The sequence below is a fragment of the Phascolarctos cinereus genome, unplaced genomic scaffold (genome assembly GCF_003287225.1).
Source record: "Phascolarctos cinereus isolate Bilbo 61053 unplaced genomic scaffold, phaCin_HiC Scaffold_7;HRSCAF=346, whole genome shotgun sequence".
In the NCBI taxonomy this organism is placed as follows: domain Eukaryota; kingdom Metazoa; phylum Chordata; class Mammalia; order Diprotodontia; family Phascolarctidae; genus Phascolarctos; species Phascolarctos cinereus.
In genome coordinates, this window is record NW_027556180.1 from 174309327 (window position 1) to 174330114 (window position 20788).

The window sequence follows — 20788 nt, forward strand, 5'->3', positions numbered from 1 at the left end:
TGATGTACATGTGGGCATGAGGTTTAATGGAAAAAAATGTTCAAGGACAATTTTAGGTGAGTTTCTATTCTTTTCCACTTCAGATCTCAGAGCGAAATGTTAAAGTGGTTCCTGCCATCTTCTTTTTGTAATGCTCATCAAATTTCTCACTCTGGGAAACAGTAAAATGGTTCTTCCAGTCCCCTGTTATTCCTGAAACAAAGTAAAACCCCAGTGTTGAGGTAATAAGGTAGAATTTTCAAAAATGTCACATATTCATATAGACTCTGAATGAATGGGTGAGAACATAAAGTTCACTTTTCTAAATTTACAGAGGAACACTGCAGAGCTGAAGATATGAGTTCCAATAACAGCATAAATTCTCATAGCATTTTCAGTCGACAAAATGCTTTTCATTTATCTCATCACATTTTATGGCTCTATGATTTAGGTGAGTAAGGTAAAATTATGTCCACTTAATTTAGCAACCTGAGACCCTACTTATAGTTATATATTGATTAGGAGTATAGCTGATCTTCTGACCTAATTCTACTGCTCTTTCTACAGGGTTATGCCCTCTCTACAGTACGTGCTGCATAAGGGAATTCTTAAACAAGTCACAATTAGCATATATTGAGTTTGCCTTCCCATAAAACATAAAACTCAGAACTTGAACCTCACTCACCTTTCCTCATGAATGAGGATATGGAGTGGTCTATTATGTTTATATGAATGGTGTCGTAGCCTGCCATGGGATTTTGCTTCATGATATCAAAAGATGTGTGATAGATGATTTTATTGATAATTTCCTCTGACAAGTCCTTCTCCAGGAACTTTAAAATCTTCTGGATTTCCTGCTTTGGGTTCTAGGTGAGGAGAAGCCAAGTAAAAGCAAAAAAAAGAAAGAAAAAAAAAGAAAAAGAAAAAAAAAGATTACACCTTATATAAGTTCACAGTGTCCTGCCATATCTGTAAATAAGGTCATAGAATCATAGATGTAGAGCCAAAAAGAATCTCATCTTATCCAACTGCTTTATTTTATCAATAAAGAAATTAAGGCAAAATGAGGCTGAATGACATCCACAGGGTGACACAGGCAGTAAATGTGAGTAGACTAATCAGTAAGCAATTATTGTGTGCTTATGAGCCTGATAATCTTCTTCAGGTTATATTCATGGCTCTGTCAGCTTTCTCTATGAGGCCACAGAAGCCGCCACACGCTGGCAGCTCACCCTCACCTCTGGATTTCTTACACTGGGAGTATAATCTATTCCTGTGGCCCATTCTTCTGATTGGTTTATTCCTCCCATATCTTAAATTTTAAGGCATAACCCAGGCAGCCATATCTTTCTTCCCCTCATGGTTCTACATTTGACTTTCCAGAATTTCTCTAACATGTTCCCTTCCTTTTAAACTTCCTTCTATGTGGTGTTTTCCGCTATGGGAATGAAAGTTCCTTGAGGGTAGGGACAGTCTTTTTTGCTTCTATTTGTATTACTAGTGCTTAGCACAATGACTGGTAAATAGTAAGCATATAGAATAAATGTTTGTTGCTTTGCTAATGATATAAGGAAAGGTAACAACATGATGTGTATTCATGTAAATGTATACACACATACATATATGTATTACATATGTATACAACATACATATATACACATATATGCATATTGTAAAGGATGCTGTGCGTTGTTATATATGTATTCGTATATATGTATATGTATGTGTGTGTGTGTGTGTGTGTGTGTGTGTGTGTGTGTTACACATGGTTAGTTAGATGGCAGAGTAGTTAGAGTGCTAAACCAGGAAGATTTTTCTTCCTGAATTCAAATGTGGCTGAGACACTAGCTGTATGACCCTTGGGCAGGTCATTTAACCCTGTTTGCCTCAGTTTCCTTATCTATAAAATGAACTGGAGAAGGAAATGGAGAACCACTGCAGTATCTTTGGCAACAAAACCCCAAATGCAGTCAAGAAGAGTTGGATTCAACTGAAATGACTGAACAACAACAATACACACACATATATACATTTCAATATGTAAGTTACTCGCAGATGAAAAGCAATAGCAGCATCATGGGCAAAATCTCTATCTGTACAATGTCTTCCAATAAGTGCACATTTAGTTTTGAGGACTCTTGCCAACTGACCTGTAGGGGAACTGTCCTTTATATGTTCTCTCTCCAGCCCTCATCCCTCAACCCCCAATTGGATCGTGAGGTTCTTGAGAGTAGGGGTTTTGATTCTTCTCTTTGTCACCCCAGTACTTAGAACAGTACCTGTCACATTGTAAATTCTTAGGAAATGTTTTTCATCTAATAGTCCTCTGGTTTAAAGACAAAATTGTCTACTCCAGATCTCCCCAATTACCTTATTTTAGGAGTCTAAAAAGAGAGTCAGGAGACTCTCCCAGGACTGTTTATTTGGCATTCCTCTCATCTCTCTCATCAGCAAGGGCAATAGTGTCCTTGATACTTGTCATGGGCTTTTACAGTGTGTGGGGATCCTAGGGCCAGCTTGGCTCACTGAGCCCAATTGTGACAGCCCTCCTCTAGCCTCCCCAACTCTGGAGCATTCAGAGGAGGGCCTGGCATTTGAATTAATACTCGGGGTAACAGTCAAATTCTGTCTCGTATCAGCTTCCCTGTGATGTGAGGAATATGGGGAACTAGAGTATAATACACACACACACACACACATATACACAAATGCACACATATGCACATGCTTCAGGTCATTTCATGATGTATAAGAGTTATGCCTGACTTTTTTGACCCAGTGGTCCCCAATCTCATTGTAGGAGATGGTTTATTTGATTATTAGCTCAGTCCAATAATTGATCCTCTGGTTTTTGCCATTGTCCAAAGATGTTTGTGGATAGACATCCACAGAGAAGGACTGCATAAGAAAATCCCCAGAAGTAGACTTGGATCATTAGAGTGGTGGGTCCCTATCCTTTTGTGGGAGAGTTGTTTATTATATCCTTAGCATTATTTTTATTTATTCATTCATTTTGAGTAGGCAATGGGGTTAAGTGACTTGCCCAGGGACACACAGCTAGCAAGTATTATGTGTCTGAGGCTTTAGTTGAACTCAGGTCCTCCTGAATCCAGAGCCGATGCTCTATCCACTGTGCCACCTACCTGGCCCTTTCCTTAGCATTATTAGTGTCTGGTCACTGTTAAAGCTGCCACGACTATAAGAAATTAAAAAGAGAATGAAACAAAAATTATGGAAAGAAAATATTCAACCCAGAGACATGTGTTGAGAAATCTTAATAATATGTTATAGTCCTAACAGGACCTTGATGGAGGAAGATTCCTTTTACAGGAAGACAATATCCAAGTTAAAGATATTTAACTTCCATTTAGGAAGGAAAATGATAGCTGAGATTAAGTGATAGTTTGACTATCCTAGAAGATAGATTAAATACCAAAGGGCAGAACAGAGACCAAAGGATGATATAAGCTTCATATAAACAAAACTTTGCTAACAATTGCAGATATTGATAGGTGGGATGGGCTGTGTTAGGGTTTCATGTCTTCTCCTTCACTAGAAGTTTTCAAGAAAAGGTTGGACGAGCACCTGTCAGGGCCATTGTAATGGGAGCCTTGGACTCTCTGGCCTGTGAGTCCCTTTTTACTCTTTGATTCTGAGATACTGCTGCAAAGATTGTAGGGTGCATAAACACTGACTCTATTACCCACCTCTTTCATGTCTTCATAGAACAGGTAAAGAATGGGGTGTTTGTCCTTTTTATTCCACCATCCTTTCACATGGTCATACCAGGAACCCCAGAGCACTGGAGGTGAATGGAAGGATAGAGAGTAGATAACATCCATCATTCAAATTCCACATCTGACAAAGTTGGTACTCAGTCACTGTTGTTTACCTCTAGTTGGTTTATAAAAGAAAAGATAAGTGGGAAGCCTGGATTATAAGTTCAAGGAGCTAAAGAAGCACAGTGAAGATCATTTTTGTAGCAGAAAAAGGATCCATATGTAAGTGTGCAGATATTTTCATAGATTTGTATGTTTATGCATATGTATTCTTTTATGCTTAATTAGAAAAGTAATATGACACTGTATAGACAGAGATCGTGCCTTAAAATTACAAAAATCTGGTCAAATCCTACTGTGTGCCTGGGCATAGCTATCTTAGACAACTCTCTAAGAGTAATTGTAGCAGCAACGCTGGTGTTCTAAATTGGTAGAAAGAGTTTCCTCACTGAAAGTTCCCTAAATCAGCAAAATCATTTTACCAGTCAGAACACACACACATATGTAATACTATTTTTTAAAAGAAGTACAGGAAATCATTACTTTCAGGCTCTATGTATATCAAAGCAATCTATCCTGCAGTGGCACTTCGTTGGTTCCAACCAACACCAATAGGCACCAATATGTATATACACTCCATCCAACCAGAAAAAAAATGAGAACCTGGAATAAATTTCCTATGCATTTGGTGAATCCAGAGAAGCAAGAATTACAATCATGGCATCAGACAAAACGCAAAATATCGTTGAGAACAAGCTGAGAAGAGTCATTGACGATCAACCAAGATTCATATTAAAGGTATGTGCTCTAAATGCTTAAGCATCTAAATTAGCCAAATAAATATTAACTAAATTATAAGAAAACTTGGATAGCAACATAATAATGACAGAAGATTTCACAGTTCTTGTCTTTTTGATAAGTCTAAAAAAAGGTAGAAAAAGGAAAGTATAAAATTAAACAAATGTTGGAGAAACTAGAACAAAGGACACTGCTGAATTATATATGTATATGTATGTATAAACACATACATATATACACACTGTTATAATAGTACGAATGCATATATACACACACACATCATATACATACAGGTATATGCAAAATTGGCTATGTAACGGGGCACTAAGGTAGGACAAATAAAGATAAAAAGCAGAAATTATACATATATTCTTTACAGACCACACCACAATAAAAGTAGTAATTAGTTCAGGGACCACAAAAAATAGAAAAAGACTAATAGTGTGAGAAATTTATTCTTTCTCTCTTACATTTAAAATCTAATTATTGAAATAGGACTAAGGTTTTTCCCCTTTTCTGCTTCCTCATCCAGAAACCAACTAGTATGGGAAGTCTCTCTTAAAGATTTATCCATGCCAAGATGTATAAAGACAGTACAAGATATTCTAAGTTTGGGCTAATACCAACACAAAATAATAGAGTAATGTCTCCAACAATATGGACATGAACGGTTTAGGGTACATTGAGTAATTCTAGAAGATGTAAATTCTTCTCTCCCAACTCCACTATACAGTGTCATGCTTCAGTGTTCTGCTCATATTAGATGATTAATCATTAAAAAGCAGTTCACTTTGGAAAAGATGATATAAATAAATTTTGCTACTCTCAATTATTTGGAGAATCATATTTTTGAGGAATTCTGATTTTATTATTGAAAAAAGTAGACAAGTGTAAATAGAACCTTTCCCCTTGTTTAGCGCTGACAGCAGGTGAGGAGCGGATCAGGTGACCACAGATCTATGTCGACTCACCTCTTCCATTCATGAATTTGTCAATGAACTCATCTAATGTGCCTGGTCTTGGTAGGACACTCATTGCTCTTGACAAGTGGTAGTAAGACACCGCAACATCTTTTGCATTTCTTGCCACATAGATGATCTGCAACAGATGTCGATGTGAGTGGAGAAAATGAATGTCAATGACAAAAAGAAAAACCAGTTGAGAGGAATGTTCATGTTCAGTATTAGGAACTATGCTATTGTAAGGGCTGCTTAGAGGGCTTGTTCTATTTAATCCACTGAAACTAGGAGTACTGGGAGCAAAGAATCTGTCAGTGACAGATTTGAGAGAAAGCTTTTCTTTTTATCTAAGTAGGAAATCTATGTAATATGAGGCAGAGGAGTGAGAAAGCACTTAGAGCTTAGAAATCTAGCTTCATTTCTCCATCACAAATTCATCTGGAGATGAAGCTAGGAGTAGTGCTTGCTAAGGGGGCAGGAGGTTGTACTCTCATCATCCTCCCTGTATTCATACCAATATGTATATGTCATAGTCTAGTTTGATTACCTGCTTTGACCTTTTGTTTTTGTTGTTGAGTCTTTTTCAGTCATGTCTGACTCTTTTGACCCCATTTGAGATTTTCTTGGCAATGATATTAGAGTGGTTTGACATTTCTTTCTTCAACTCAATGTTTAGATGAGGAAACTGAGGCAAACAGTTAAGTGACTTGCCCAGGGTCACATGGCTAGAAAATGTTTCAAGCCAGATGTGAACTCAAAAAGATGAGCCTTCCTGATTCCAGGCCTGGCATTCTATCTATTGTGTCACCTAACTGCTAACTTTGATGCTTAATGAATTAGCAATGAAGAGACGAAGAAACTCCTCACACTCGAATGAAAAAAACATCTTTTTTTTTTCCTAAGAAAGAGTGTTGTCCTGTTTTCCACTGCTTCAGCAGCCTCTGATTTCTAAAGGCTAGGTGACTAATTGGAAAGAGAAGTGGACTCAGAATTGGGAAACTGGCTTTTGAATCTTAGCTCTGACATGGTCTACTTCTGTGGCTCTGGACAAGTCACAAAACTCCTCTGAGCCTCTGATATTCCATCAGTAAAAAGAAAACAATCATACACATCTGAATGAGATATTGTGCTGAATATGCTATATAATTTTGAGATCTTTTTTTCCTTCTCCTTATGTCCTTGCCTTCTTATACCCAAGTCTTCCCATTGCTCCCTTGATAACATATATCACTCTGTGAATCTTTTTGTCTTCTTTTGTGCAATGTGGTTGAGTGAAAATAACACTGTGTTCTATCTCAGAGTGGCCACTCATTACTTGGGGGACTTCTGCAAGTTATTTCACCCCTTTCAGCCTCAGAGGAATGGTTGCTGGGGATTACAAGAGAGGACCTCTGAAGTTGTTTCCAGCTTTAAGTCTCATGAATGCTATAGCATTGTGTAAGGAAGTTTTAATTCTGCCAACTACAAACATATATTTTTGGATTTGAACTTATAGGTAGAGCTGAGAGTTAGCAAAATAATAAAAGCTGGCATTTACAAGGTTCTTTACATACATTATCTCAATCAATCCTTACAACAACACTATGCTTGAAGTATTATAGATTTTATTATCCCAAATTTACTGATGAGGAAGCTGAGATTCAGAGAACTATCTGATGGGTCACATTGCTTCCAAGTGTCAGTATTTACAATGAAGCCTCTTGTGATTTTATATTCTAATACTTTTTCAGCTACATCACATTTCCTTTTTAAATTGGATTGGAATGATTGATGAATGGTCATAGATATGGGTCAATAATCCTCAAGGAAATAAATCTAATTTATCAATAGCCATATTAAAACATGTTACAAGTCAGTAATAATGGAGAATTGTGAATTGAAGGAACTCTGAGGTTCCACTCCACAGCCATCAGATCAATTAAGGTAGTAAAAAAGTTGAAAATTTTTGCAGAGGCTTGTGAGCAAATTTTCCTTAACCTTCCTTTCTTTCCATCTCTTGCTTTCCTGCCTAGATGATTCTCTTCTTCTTCCTCTTCACTCCTTCTTTTAAATTCATGAAGACATAACCTAAATTCATGAAGACATTCCCTGGACTTTGATTCCTTCTAAGACTCCAGATGATGATTGGGGTCAGAAGGGATCTATTTGTCATCTTCCCAAATTAGAATATATGCAGCTTATCCTTGTTTAGTTATGATTTTTTTTTGTTCAGTCATTACAATTTTGTCTTACTCTTCATGAACCCATTTTGTGTTTTCTTGGCAAAGATACTGCACTGGTTTGCCATTTCCTTCTGCAGCTCATTTTACAGATGAGGCAGTTGAAGGAAACAGGGTTAAGTGGATTGTCCAGGGTCACACAGATAGTAAGTGTCTGAGGCCAGATTTTAACTCAAGAGGATAAATCTTCCTGTCTTCATGCCTGACACTCTATCCACTGTGCACCAAGTTCATATTGACCTTCTTGTGCTTTTCTTAACTCCTGTGTTCTGGTCTTTTCACCAAGAATGCTTAGAATTCCGCTATTTCATTAAAGGTTAGTTTTCCCCTAGTATGATAATATTTGTTTGGTAATTTTTTTTTGGCTGTAAGTCTAATCCTTAGCCCTCTGTATCATCATATTCAAAGCTTTCCATTCCTTTATGGAATTGGATGCTAAATTGTGTGTGATCTGACTGTGGCTCTTTTATACTTGCATTCTTTCTTTCTGGAAGCTTGTAGGATATTTTAAATTTTCACCAGGATACTCTGAATTTTTGCTCTGATAGGTTTCATACAAGAGATGACCAGCAGCCCTCTAATTTTGTAAAACAAGTTTTTATTAATGTTTTCTTTTCCTTAGACTCTCATGGTTTTTTCCAGGTATCCCTTGCTTTTCTCCTTCTAGAAAGTCATGTTATATTAAAAAAGTATTTTTGTGAGGAAAAAAAATCAGCATAGCTGATAAAAACATGTTTAATATGTGATACCTGACTACCTTCTAAGTCCACAAAGGAATGCCTTCATTGTGTCCTTCCTTTGTGTACTGATAGCTCTTCATATATTTGTTTCATTTCCTTTTGATTTTTCAGTGTGTACTTGTTCTTTTCATTTACATTGTTTGAGTTATTCTATATGTTGTTTTCTTGTTTCTGCTTACTTCACTCAGCATCAATTCATATAGATCCTTCTATGTTTTCCTGTATTCATCCTATTCATCTTTTCCTACTGCTTCATAATATTCCATTACATTCATGTACCACAATTTGTTTAGCCATTCTTGATTGATGAGCATCTACTTTGTTTCCAGTTCTTAGGTATCATAAAAAGAACTGCTATTAATTATTTGATGTATATGGGAACTTTCTTCCTATTGATGGCTTCCTTGTAATAAATATTCACTATTGTAGATGTTAATTTGAGGTGTATACACATTTTAGTCAGTTTGGACAATTCGCTTCCCAAATGGTTGTACCACTGCACAGTTGCATCAACAATATATCAGTGTGCCTATTCTTGCATAACATTTCCCCCTGACCTATTGCCATTTTTGCTTATTTTTATCAAATTGCATTATATGAGTTCAAATCTCAGGGTTATTTTGAAGTTAATTTCTCTTATTATTAGTGATTTAGAGGATTCTTCCATGTATTTGTGAATATGTTGTAATTCTTTTAAGAAGTGTTCATATTGTTTGACCACACATCTATTAGAGAATGGCTATTTATCTTATGTTTACTAATTATTTATATGTTTTTAGAATCCAAGTCTTTTATAGAAAACTCTGAAAGAAAGTTTTTTTTTCTCCTTTGTCCATTTCCTTTTTTATCTCAGATGCAATAATTTTGTCTGTACAGAAGCTTTTCAGTTTCAACTAATTGAAGTTATTTATTTTACCTTTTGTAATTGTCTCTCTTGCTCATTTGGTTAAGAATATTCATAGCCAATTTTTTGTGGTAGTAGCTAAAAATTGGAAACTTAGTTTGTTACATCATTTGAGGATTGGTTGATCAAAGAAATACATTTGAAGTAATAGTATACTAATGTTTCATATGAAATGATGTAATGGAGTTCTCAAAGGAACTTGGGAAGTCTTCTTTGGACTGATTCAGAATGAAATTAGCTGAAGCAAGTGGGGGGGGGCAACTAATGGTATAACCACATAATAAAGATGAATAAACTGGAATCTTTAAGAAAGCCAGTCAATAGAAATGATCTACCACATTTCCAGACGATTGATGATACAGAACGCTATCCAACTCTTGGCAGATACATGATGGACTAAATATGCTAAATGAGATACATTATTTCAACCTGCCAATGTGTGGATTTATTTTGGTTAGTTATACATATTTGTCACAAGACATATGCCTTTGTTGTTCTCATTGAAGTGGGAGGTCAGATGTAGAGAAAATAAATGCTGATTAATTACAAAAATTAAAGAGTAAACAAAGTTGGAAAGTTACCATATCTTAATTCTGAAGTAAATATTGCAAATGTCACAAAGGCCTGCTTCATAAAAGTCAAGAGATATGGACAGACTCAGTGATTTCACTGGTATAGGAATTCCCAAATGAGAGGATTCTCTTTACCCATTCAGTCTGTTCACTAGAGAACTCCTCTCTCAATACCCAGAAATATGAAAATTAAATGTAGCTCTTTGTATTGTGAAGGCACAGCTGCCTTGAAATCCATTAGATATTTGTTTTAAAAAAAATTGTTTCCTGTCCTCTAGAATAAAAGTTGATTCAAAACAAGGCAGATATGAAGTATTGGCTGATCTTACTTTTGTATTTTCCTTCCAGAAGGATGGTGGTAACAACTGGACAGGCAGATGTGTCTTCATTGTTCTTGGAGAAGGCATTTTCTCGGCTTCCTCCAGTCCTGGTAAATAGTGTAGTGTCATTTAATTGTATTCTGCTTCCCTCAGATATGTAACTTTTGTGTTACTGTCTCATGGAAATCTGAAATTGGCTGTTTGAAGAAGTTTTAGTGCATATAAAGAGATTTCTTTTTGGCTGTCTGTGTCGTCCGTTTAGAAAAGAAAAAAATAGTTAACATTAATACAGTACATAAATATTTGGAAGGCACTTACATACAACACATATCTCCGTTGATCTGAAGATGATTTACCAGCAATACCAGCACCTGATTTAGGGGTGTATGTGATGTAAACTAGAGAGAATTCTCTGTTCCCTAATGTAAGTATAAAATTGCAAGGCAGAAAGTAGTTTTTGGAACCAGGGAAATATGGGAGCCTCAAGGCCCGGAAGACTGTGGTTCATGTCCTTGCTATGACACAAAATAGCTGTGTTACATACTCAGTCAAACTCTGAGTAAACTGGGTAAAAAAATTTTCCAGAGAGTATGACAACCCCTATTGGCAGAGAAAGTGTTAGGAAAAGCCCTGTACTCTAATACTAAGTCAATCCAAGTATAGTGGAAGAAACTTACCAGGTGTGGAGAGTAGCCATGGTTTCCACTCAAGATGAGGTTGCCTAACATACGTGTAAGCTCGCTGGCACTTTCTTACATCACCATCATTTTGGATCATGTCCACAATCTCTTGTGTCCAGGTTGTGCCTGAAAGAGCTTGTTGTTGTCATTCCTTAGTCTATATATTTAAAGCATAATTTAACCTCAAATAATCAATTCATTCATTTAATAAGTATATGCTGAAATCATTCTAGCACTAGTCCTGGGGGATTGTCCTTGAGACCCCAGTGAGTCCTAATCTGTTGTGAGGGTACATCTTGTTCTGATCTATAGTCATTAATATAATTAAACTGTGTGTACAAATCCATAGAAATCCATTTTTAGAACCTATTCACCTCTGAACAAACTATTATATATCTCTATTTAAAAGTGTCCTTATAGTAGAGTGTATTTTTACTAGAAAAAGTATAATTGCTTTTATTTTGTCTTCCATCCAAAACAAATTTTCTTCTCCCTATCTACCTGGATGTCAGTTATAGAAATCTGCACTATATAGTCATGGCTTCATCATTTTCTTGGGGACAGCTTTCCAAAGTTCAGACACAGTGAGTAAATGTAAAATTGCCAAATAGCCTTTGGTTTCCTATCATGATATATGAAGTCATTACAACTTTAACAGCTCATTTCTTCCTGGGTGACTTGAAGATGACTACAGAGCAGAGTGGAAACTATGGGATTTTATTGTTAGATTCTTAAGTGTTTCCCATCTGAGGCCTGGGGAAGGTTATGGAGGTTAAATCATATGGTGTTTCATTTTTTGAAAGTGAGGGGCTAAGGTTGAGAAAAATAATTATTGGCTACTCTTTGTGCCAAAGAGGAAAGATTTTGAAATGAGGAGAAAAAGATGCCTCCAAAGTATTTTGTCCTGTTCCTTGTCCAAAGTTTGTTGTTTTAATGAGGAAGTTTTCTATAGAGTTCACTGTTGTAGCAGAGAGCTGATTTTGGGACTCTATTATACTAACATTAGACATTTCTATTATCATTTAGGCTCTTTAAAGTGCTTTAGATATATGAGAATGTAGAGATGGCCTCAGCACCAGGGAGACCTAGGTTGAAGGCCCATCTTGAAAACACAAGGCTTATGTGACCCTGGACAAGTGATTTAATTAACCTGTTTCCCTAGACAGCTCTCTAAGGCTGTGAGTTTCAGAGAAGGTGGTTACTTGTTTTGGTACAGGGTGTGTCCTGATGCGAGAGCTCTCTATATCACTGGAATCACAGTTGAGTTTTACATTTACTCTCATTGGATCCCCACAAAAACCCTGTGAAATAGCTGCTATTCTTGTCTACATTTTATAGATTAGGAACAGGGTTACTGAAGAAAGTTAAGTGAGGTTCCCAGGGTCCCACAACCAATGTGAGTGAGGCAAATTTCAGACTGAGGTATACCTGATTTTTTAAGTCCTACCCTCTGTCCACTCCATTCCCCAGCTGGCTCTTGAATCAATTGTTACTGGTGGTGTCACAGCAGCCATCATGGAAGAGAATGCAATGACCAAGTAATGACAGAAGATCTAACTTCAGTGCTATCTTACAGAAGAGTGGGTGAGGGGACTTTGGTCCATTGGAGGCATCCATTTCAATTTGCTGAGCATAATGAAGATGGGACCATCCTCTGACTTGTACCCAGCCTCTTTTATTCATTCATGCAGCTGCCACCTTAGGTCCTCATCCTCTTACAGTGAGATTATGGCATATTCTCTACTGCAATCTATCTTCCACAGTACTGACAAATTATTTTGTATAATCCCAGCTCTAATCATGTGAATCCTATATGTAATTAACTCTAGTGGGGTCTTATTGCCTCTAGAATAAAATGTAAACTCCCTTTTTTATTCTTTTCTTTTCCTTTCCTTTCTTAGCCTTTATAATCATAGAAAAAATGGCCCCAAACTATCTTTCTAGCCTGTCTGGCCATTTCACTCTCTCTAGTGCTCACTGGATAAAAGAGGCTCTATCAGTTTCTCACACATGACATTCCTTTGTCTTGATTGTTCCCTGTTCTTCTAACAAATGCCTTTGAAATTTCCATTCCATGGAGCCACTTGGTGCCTTTAAGACACCTCACATGCATTGCCTTATGCTTGAAGCCCTTTCTGAGTCCCCCAAGTGCTAGAGTCTTCTCTCCCAAACTAGTGCAAGGACAGTAGTATTCAGCCTCCCACAGAGGGGAAAGCCTTTCTAATCTCTCCCAAATAATACTTACTGGGAGATGAATTATGTAAGAAAATATCAGAGCTGTCCTGGTGCTTTTGGATCATTATCTTAATCCATCTCATTCTGCAAAATATAATGCAATTACCTTATACTAGAATACGTTTCTGTTTTGGCTCATTCTAGAGCCTAACCTAGGCAAATTGGAGATAGGTCTTCCTGCCTTCTGCCACCTGGTTTCAACCTCCACACCCTCATCTCCTCAGGAATCTAGTATGCTACCCTCTGGTTACTAAGATCATCCCACATAGGCTTCAATATTTTTCCCAAGTTTCATTATATAATGTTCCTCATTGCAATATCATTTTTTCCTCTCTATTGTCTCTCTTCAATGAATGACTTATTGCCTTAATTAAGAAGAACTCAGCCAGTTGTTAGAAGCAAAGTAAAGCAAGTATTGGGGCTTGGTAGAGTTAATTGTAGCTGAGCCTTATTTGCCTTCTTATCTAGGGCCAGTTTTTGAATGAACATAAGAATTGCTTAGAAGCTCACTCCCTACATACCTGTTTTAATAAAGGTAGATTCATCCTTATTACCAAGATTTCCTGATGCTTACCTGATTTTGGGTAACTTGCGATGAGGAGATCATTGGGCTTGGCTTGGAAGTTCCAAATGCTTTCCCAATTATCACTCATTCCTTTGGTTAGAAGAACTGCATTGATTTCTTTGACTTGAACTTCTTGTAGAAACGCTTTGCTTACTTGGACATCTAAGGACATTGTGGGACAGCAACTTGCCAGTTCCTTAAAAGAAATATGTACCCTGGTCATTTTCTACAGTCAGTTTTAATGGCTTTCTTACTGTTTTTGGAACATTTTTTACAGAGAATATTTTTTTCACTGGAGAATCTTAAATGACTAGTAATCTTGGCTAGTCTTACATAAAGGTGAATCATGTAGTGTCCATGACTTAAAACAACAATATGCTTAGTGATAGTTGTAATTTTCAAGGTCATTTTGATTGTTCTTGGATTGTGGAGATAATCTCACTTTATCTCAGTTTATAAGCACACTTAATTCACATGTCCCCAGTAAAATCTTTACTTAAACTTTGAATTTTAGTTAAAGAAATGATAAGAAGAAGGCTTTGTGTGGTTATTTACGGTTATTCCAAGACAAGTGGGAAACAATGGGGGGAGCTCGATGTGGCCCAGGCACTGCTCAGGTTGACAACAAACTGCTTTATTTGAAAGCAAGTGTGAGCTTGGGCTTGTTTAAATATCTTGACTCCAAAAATTGACTGGCTACTCCAACATGGTTGCTTTTGATGCCTGATCTCAGCCCAGGCAAACTGATTCTTTAGACTAAAATCCATTCATGTTGTCAGGGTCCACCTGTTTCTACACTGTCATCAAAAAGCCTCAGTATATTGTCTTCATTGCTGACCCTATTTACAATTCTGTGAGCAATTTTTCCAAAACAGCCGTATTAGGAATTTGAATACCGAGTTTCATTAATCTGATAGCAGCATCTGCTACTTGGGGAAATTTCAGTTTTGGGTGGTTAGGGTTTGTGAGGGTAATTGTGGATGTGTATAAGTGTGTATGTGTATGTTGTATCAAGAGAGAGACAAAAAAGAAAGACATTTTGAGAATGAGGAATGACAGGTGAAATCTCAAATAAAAAGACACAGCTATTGGAGTCCTTATGATTTACAATCATCATGACCATTGCTTTGTAGTAATCGATATAAGCCGTCATAATAACATTTAAGTTCCAAATGAAGGAAGATTATAGTGATATACATGAAGATACTTCCCTTTAGGAGCCTATATTACTGATTGACTTTCATTGTCTCCCCCAATTTTCTAGACGGTTCAACAAGTATTTAATAAGCCCGAGGTTTTCAAGAAGGAAAAATGTTAAGACTTGAACCTTCTGCATATGAAAAGCTATTTCTCTGTATGCCAAATCATGCAGTTATGGTGGGTTCCAGAGGAATGAGAGCAAGCTGTGGAGGTTTTAGACCAATATTTATTAAGGGGCACCCATGTGACAAATATTACTATCCTATAAGCAGAAGTGTAAATGTTTAGTAACCTGTTCTCAAGAAATGTGCACAAGATACATTTTCAATTTAATGTACATTATTGTCATTTTTCTAATACTTTAAGTCTAGATAATCAACAAAGCAAAAAGTCAAACTCCATTTTTTTTTGCATTTACAAATTTCTGAGGTGTAAAAGGTCAAGTGTAATAGAATCACTGTGCCTGTTTCAAAAGAGAGAGAGAGAGAGAGAGAGAGACAGACAGACAGATGGAGGGAGAGAGAAGAGAGAATGAAAAAGATGGAGAGACAGACAACATAGCAAAAGACAGTCTTTTGATCCATTAATTTAATTATATGTTTAAAAAAAGTTACCAGTAGGACTTTCAGTTTCAAGGTGGCAGAGTGATGAAGGAACTCCCTGAAGCCTTCCCAAATTCTCCTGAAAACACTTGAAAACTGCTTCAGAACTGATCTCAGAGCAGGGAAGCTGCTTACCAGCACAGCATGAAAGATCTGTCTCCCTGGGGTTGGCGAGGAGGAAGGTCTGAGTGTAAGAGCAGGCATATAGCTAGGCTTTAAGCCTGGGGCAACCTACCATTGAGGCCCCACCCTCTTGAAAGTCATAAGTTCTGTACAGCATAACAAGGCCCCACCCCCAGCGCAGGCCACCAGGAAAGGACTGGGTTCCATTGCAGACCAGTAGTGAGGTCCTGTACTGGGGCTGGCCAACAGTGGGACCCTGTCCCTGGGGCTGCCAGGAGGGAGACCCGACCCCTGGTGCTGCTTAGTAGTGAGACCTCATCTAGATCTCCTCAGCAGAGACGCCCTGTTTCCATAACACCCCAGTAGCAGGGCCTTGCCCCTGCCCCAGGTCCAGTCAGCTCTGTTTCCATAGCAGCCCAGCATCAAGGCCCCATCCCTGAGGCCTATTAGAAAATTCTGATACATGGGAAAGGTGAACAGTGAGATCCCATCCCACCAGTACAAGCCAGAACAGAAGGCATCCTCAAGTGGAAGGAAGCAACTAGGCTCTGAAGCCTCGTGAAAACCAGTAGGAAGATGCTGAGTTTCAGCACAAAAATCTTGCGACAGTGAAGGATCAGAACCCAATTCTCACATAAAAATACCACAGCATAAAAGAGGCAGAAAAAATAAGCAAAAAAGTAGAAAAGAACTTGACATAGAAAGTTACTATGATGACAAGGAAGATGAAGGCACAAATTTAGAAGAGGATGACAATGTGAAAAAGGATACATTTGAAGCCTCAAAGAAAAGTGTAATTTGGTCTCAGGACCAAAAGGAAGTGTAGAAGAGCTTAAAAAGGAATATATTAATTCTTTCCATTTCCCACCCCCCAACCTCCTACCTCAGTACAGCAGTATGAATCTGAACATCAAAAGTGGGAAGGAACAGGGAGAGAACTTATGTTTACTCATAAAGTTGTTCTGCTTACATACTACAGATGGACTTCCTCTTTCCATCCCAAAGGATAATAAGAGCATAATTGTTTACTCTGGCAGTAAAAGTGTGGACAAATGTACTCACTGAAGTCAGCAGGGGACAATCTACCTCAGTAGCAAGGGTTTGTATATATAGCAAGACTTGGAGAGCACATGAGTCACTGTGTCACAGGTTTGCTGACTTACATGCCCACTGATGCCCCCACTGATGCTGCTATCTACTGGCTCAAACAAGCTATTTATTTAACAGAAGAAAATCACCTATTTAGAGCCCTAAATATCTTTTCTGTAGTACTTTCCTGCATTCAAAATCATATACGTTTCTCACAGTTTTATTATACTTTTTACATATAAAATTATATTTTTCACTATTAAATGCTTTGCATATTGGCAAGACTGGATTGTAGTCCTCAGGCAGGAATGGACTTTAAGGCTACTTGGTTCAACTTCCTTATTGGAGAAATGAGGAAAATGAGGCCCATAAAGATTAAGTGATTTACTGCGGGTCTCATATATAGTGAGTAACAGAGCTAGGATTCAGTCCTGAGACTTCAAGGCAGTTTCTATACACCTTCCATCGTACCATTAGGTGGTCCCAGTGAGTTGCCGACCAAGGCAACTACAAGGGAATTTAGAGTTCAAGGAATAGCTTCAGTATTCAGTTCTGCTTGTAGAATGACTCTTTTTGGGTTAAGTATTTGTAAAAATATCTTGTCCTAATTGCGAACATTGAAGAAAAAATTTAATAATTCTTTTACTTTGCATTCCATGTCGAGGCCTGCAAGAAATATTTTTTGTTTAGCCAAAGACAAGGTTTATTAGAACATACCAGACTCTTAAGGAGTCTGAACCTTCATATTGGGCAGACTCTTTAGGAATCTGAATATTAGCTAGCTAGTGGCTTACATACAGAAAGATTGTGGGTGGGATCTAAGAGTGGCCAAGTAGTTTGCAGGAACAGTGAGGTAATAGAATGCCAGGGACCAGGACCACAGTGTCAAGGGAGAATGGAGCCAGGCTAGGATTAAGGGTGGAAAGTGGCCTAGGGCCATAGGGAGGTAAGACAATGGAGGGCTAGGCTAGGTTAAGGGTGGTGTAGCCACAACGAAAGGCTAGTTGATGAGATTATGGTCTCGGGGACACCAGAGATTTGGCCATGTGGGAAGTCTAGGGTTTTTCCTTTCTGGGGTCTAGATCCCAACCCCATCCTTCCCCCCTCAAACAAATGGGACCCAAATTCTTTTGGGATGAGGAGCGAAGGTCTTGGCTTCTGAAACTGCTTTCTGCTGGAAGGGTTGTAGAGCTGTCCCTGCCATGAGGGGGTCTCAAAGAGGAGGTTGACTGGAACTCAGCCCAGGCTGCCCTTTGGACATAGTTTCAAATTGCTCTCCAAAATGTTTGGATCATTTCACAAATCCACTAACAATGCATTAGTGTTCTAATTTTCCCACATCTTCTCCAACATATGTTTTTTATGTATTTTGTCATGTTGGGCAATCTGATAGCCACTCTGGTACCTCAGAATTGTTTTGATTTGCATTTCTCTAATGAATAGTGATTTTGAGCATTTTTCATACGGCTACAGATGGCTTTAATTTCTTCTGAGAACTGCCTGCTCATATCCTTTGACCAATGTATAATTGGGGAATGACTTGTATTCTTATAAATTTGTCTTACTGCTCTATATATTTAAAAATGAGTCCCTTATCAGAGACACTGTTTGTAAAAATTCTTTCCTAGTTTTCTGCTTCCCTCTTAATCTCGTTTGTGCTTTATTTGTGGGAAAACTTTTCAATTTAATGTAATGAAAATTATCCAATTTGCATTTCATTATGTTCTCTATCTCCTGTTTGATCATAAATTCTTCTGTTCTCCATAAATCTGAGAGGAAAAGTATTCTTTGCTTTCCCAGTGTGCTTATTGTATCAGTCTTTATATCTAAATCATGTACCCATTTTGACTTTGTTTTGGTATATGGTGTGAGATTTGGGTCTATGCCTAGTTTCTGCCATACTCTTTTCCAGTTTTCCCAGCAGTTTTTGTCAAAGATTGAGTTCTTATCCCAGAAGCTGGCGTCTTTGGGTTTATCAAATAGTAGATTACTGTAGTCATTGACTACTGTGTCTTGCATACCTAACTTATCCCACTGGCCCATTGCTCTGTTTCTTAGCCAAAACCAAGTAGTTTTGATGATTGCTGCTTTATCATACAATAGAAGATCTGGAACAGCTAGGCCACCTTTCCCTGCATTTCTTTTCATTAGTTGCCTTGATATTCTGGACCTTTTGTTCTTCCAAATGAATCTTGTTATTGTTTTTTCTAGTTCTAGAAAATAATTTTTTTGGTATGGCACTGAAGAAGTAAATTAGCTTGGGTAGAATTGTCATTTTTATTATATTAGCTCAGCCTACCCACGAGCAATTGACGTTTTTCTAATTATTTAGATCTGACATGTTTGTGTGAATAGTGTTTTATAATTGTGTTCAAATAATTCCTGGGCTTGTTTTGGTAGGTAAGCTCCTAAATATTTTTAAATGTTTAGAGTACCTTTAAATGGAATTTCTCTTTCTATGTCTTGCTGTTGGGCTTTGTTGGTAATATATAGATATGCCAGTGATTTATGTGGGTTTATTTTATAGCCTGTAACTTTGCTAAAGTCATTTATTATTTCAAATAGTTTTTTACTTGATTCTCTATAATTCTCTAGATATATCATCATATGTATCTATCTACCTATCCATCTGGGCATGTCAACTAACAGAAACCACATGATCATCTCAATAGATGACAAAATACAACACCCATTCCTATTAAAAACACTAGAGAGCATAGGAATAAATGGAGTCTTCCTTCAAATAATAAGTAGCATACTTAAAACCTTCAGCAAGCATCATATGTAATGGGGATAAGCTAGAAGCATTTGCAAAAAGATTTGGGGTGAAAGAAGGATGTCCATTATCCCACTGTTGTTCCATATGGTACTGGAAACATTAGCTTTAGCAATAAGGGAAGAAAAAGAAATTGAAAGTAGTGGAAGTTTATTAAAGATTGTCTTTGTGGTCTGTTGTTGAAGCTGGAGAACCATTCCACAATTTTCTCATACCGGTTGTATTCAAGTACGTTGTTTGCTGAGTCTTCTTTCAAACACTTACATAAATTCCCTTTGCTTTCAAAGTGCTGTGTGAGAAGCAAGTTATGCCAGAGGATGGTAATGACAAAGATGGTGGAGAAATGGGTAGAAGAAACTGGATGAATGATCAGGTGCTTGACTCGGGTGTGGGAGTGCCTAGGACTTTAATACAAGTGTGAAACATGTCTGTTGTAGTTGAGAGTTAAAATTCTAAACTTGATCACTGGACCTGAGGAGATTTGAGTTATATTTTCAAACATTGTTGAGCATGTAAGATGCTGTGCTTGACACTGTGTGGGATACCAAGAAATAAAAAGACACAGGATCTTTTTTCAGTGAGATTAGAATTTAGTTAATAAGACAGAGATTAGATACATAAAAACTAAACAATACTAGAAGACAAGACTGTAAATACTCAGTGAAGGTGGAATCATAGATAGGATGCTGGCCTCTGTATTGGTAAGATCTGAGATCCAATTGTGCCTCTGATACTTACTAACTCTTTGACCCTGTGCAAGTCAAACAACATCTCTAAAGATTTAGCTTTTTTACTGGTAAAATGAAGTGTTTTGATCAGATGACCTCAGCAGTTCCTTCCACTTCTAAATCGATAATCCTCTGAAAGTGCCATACAGCAAGTGCTAGGGGAAATTAGAGTAGGAAGAAATTCCTGAGAGCTAGTTCATCAGGAAATCTATTTGTGAAGGAGCACAGAGCTGACTGTGATTGTTAGTGGGGAAAGGAGGAGATGGCATTCTTCTTGGAGAGAATACAGTAAGCAAATACATGAAGTAAGGGCTATGTGAAGCTTGCTGGGGGCATACTAACCAATTTCATCATTTGCTACTATGAGTTCATTTTGGGTGGTATAGGGCAATGAGGTTGGAAAGGTGGGTTTAGGTGACATTTTGAAAGGTCTTTAGTATTTAGCTAATGATTTCAAGCTTTACTTTATGAGTCATGGGAATCGAATGAAAAATTTTGAGTGGTGCCAGGATGAAAGCAG

At 37.5% G+C, this 20788-nt stretch overlaps 1 protein-coding gene across 1 annotated transcript; it reads right to left on the reverse strand.

Moving 5' to 3' along the window:
• Nucleotides 1-16: 16 nt before the first annotated feature.
• On the reverse strand, nt 17-15797 carry LOC110203068 (sulfotransferase 1C1-like). The gene is made up of 8 exons (XM_020979503.2): nt 15565-15797; nt 13760-13946; nt 10948-11076; nt 10280-10377; nt 5528-5654; nt 3687-3781; nt 665-845; nt 17-192 (listed from the first exon to the last, which is right to left on the reverse strand). The coding sequence occupies exons 1-8, from the start codon at nt 15754-15756 to the stop codon at nt 80-82; spliced, it is 1122 nt and encodes a 373-aa protein (XP_020835162.1). The 5' UTR covers nt 15757-15797; the 3' UTR covers nt 17-79.
• Nucleotides 15798-20788: the final 4991 nt, after the last annotated feature.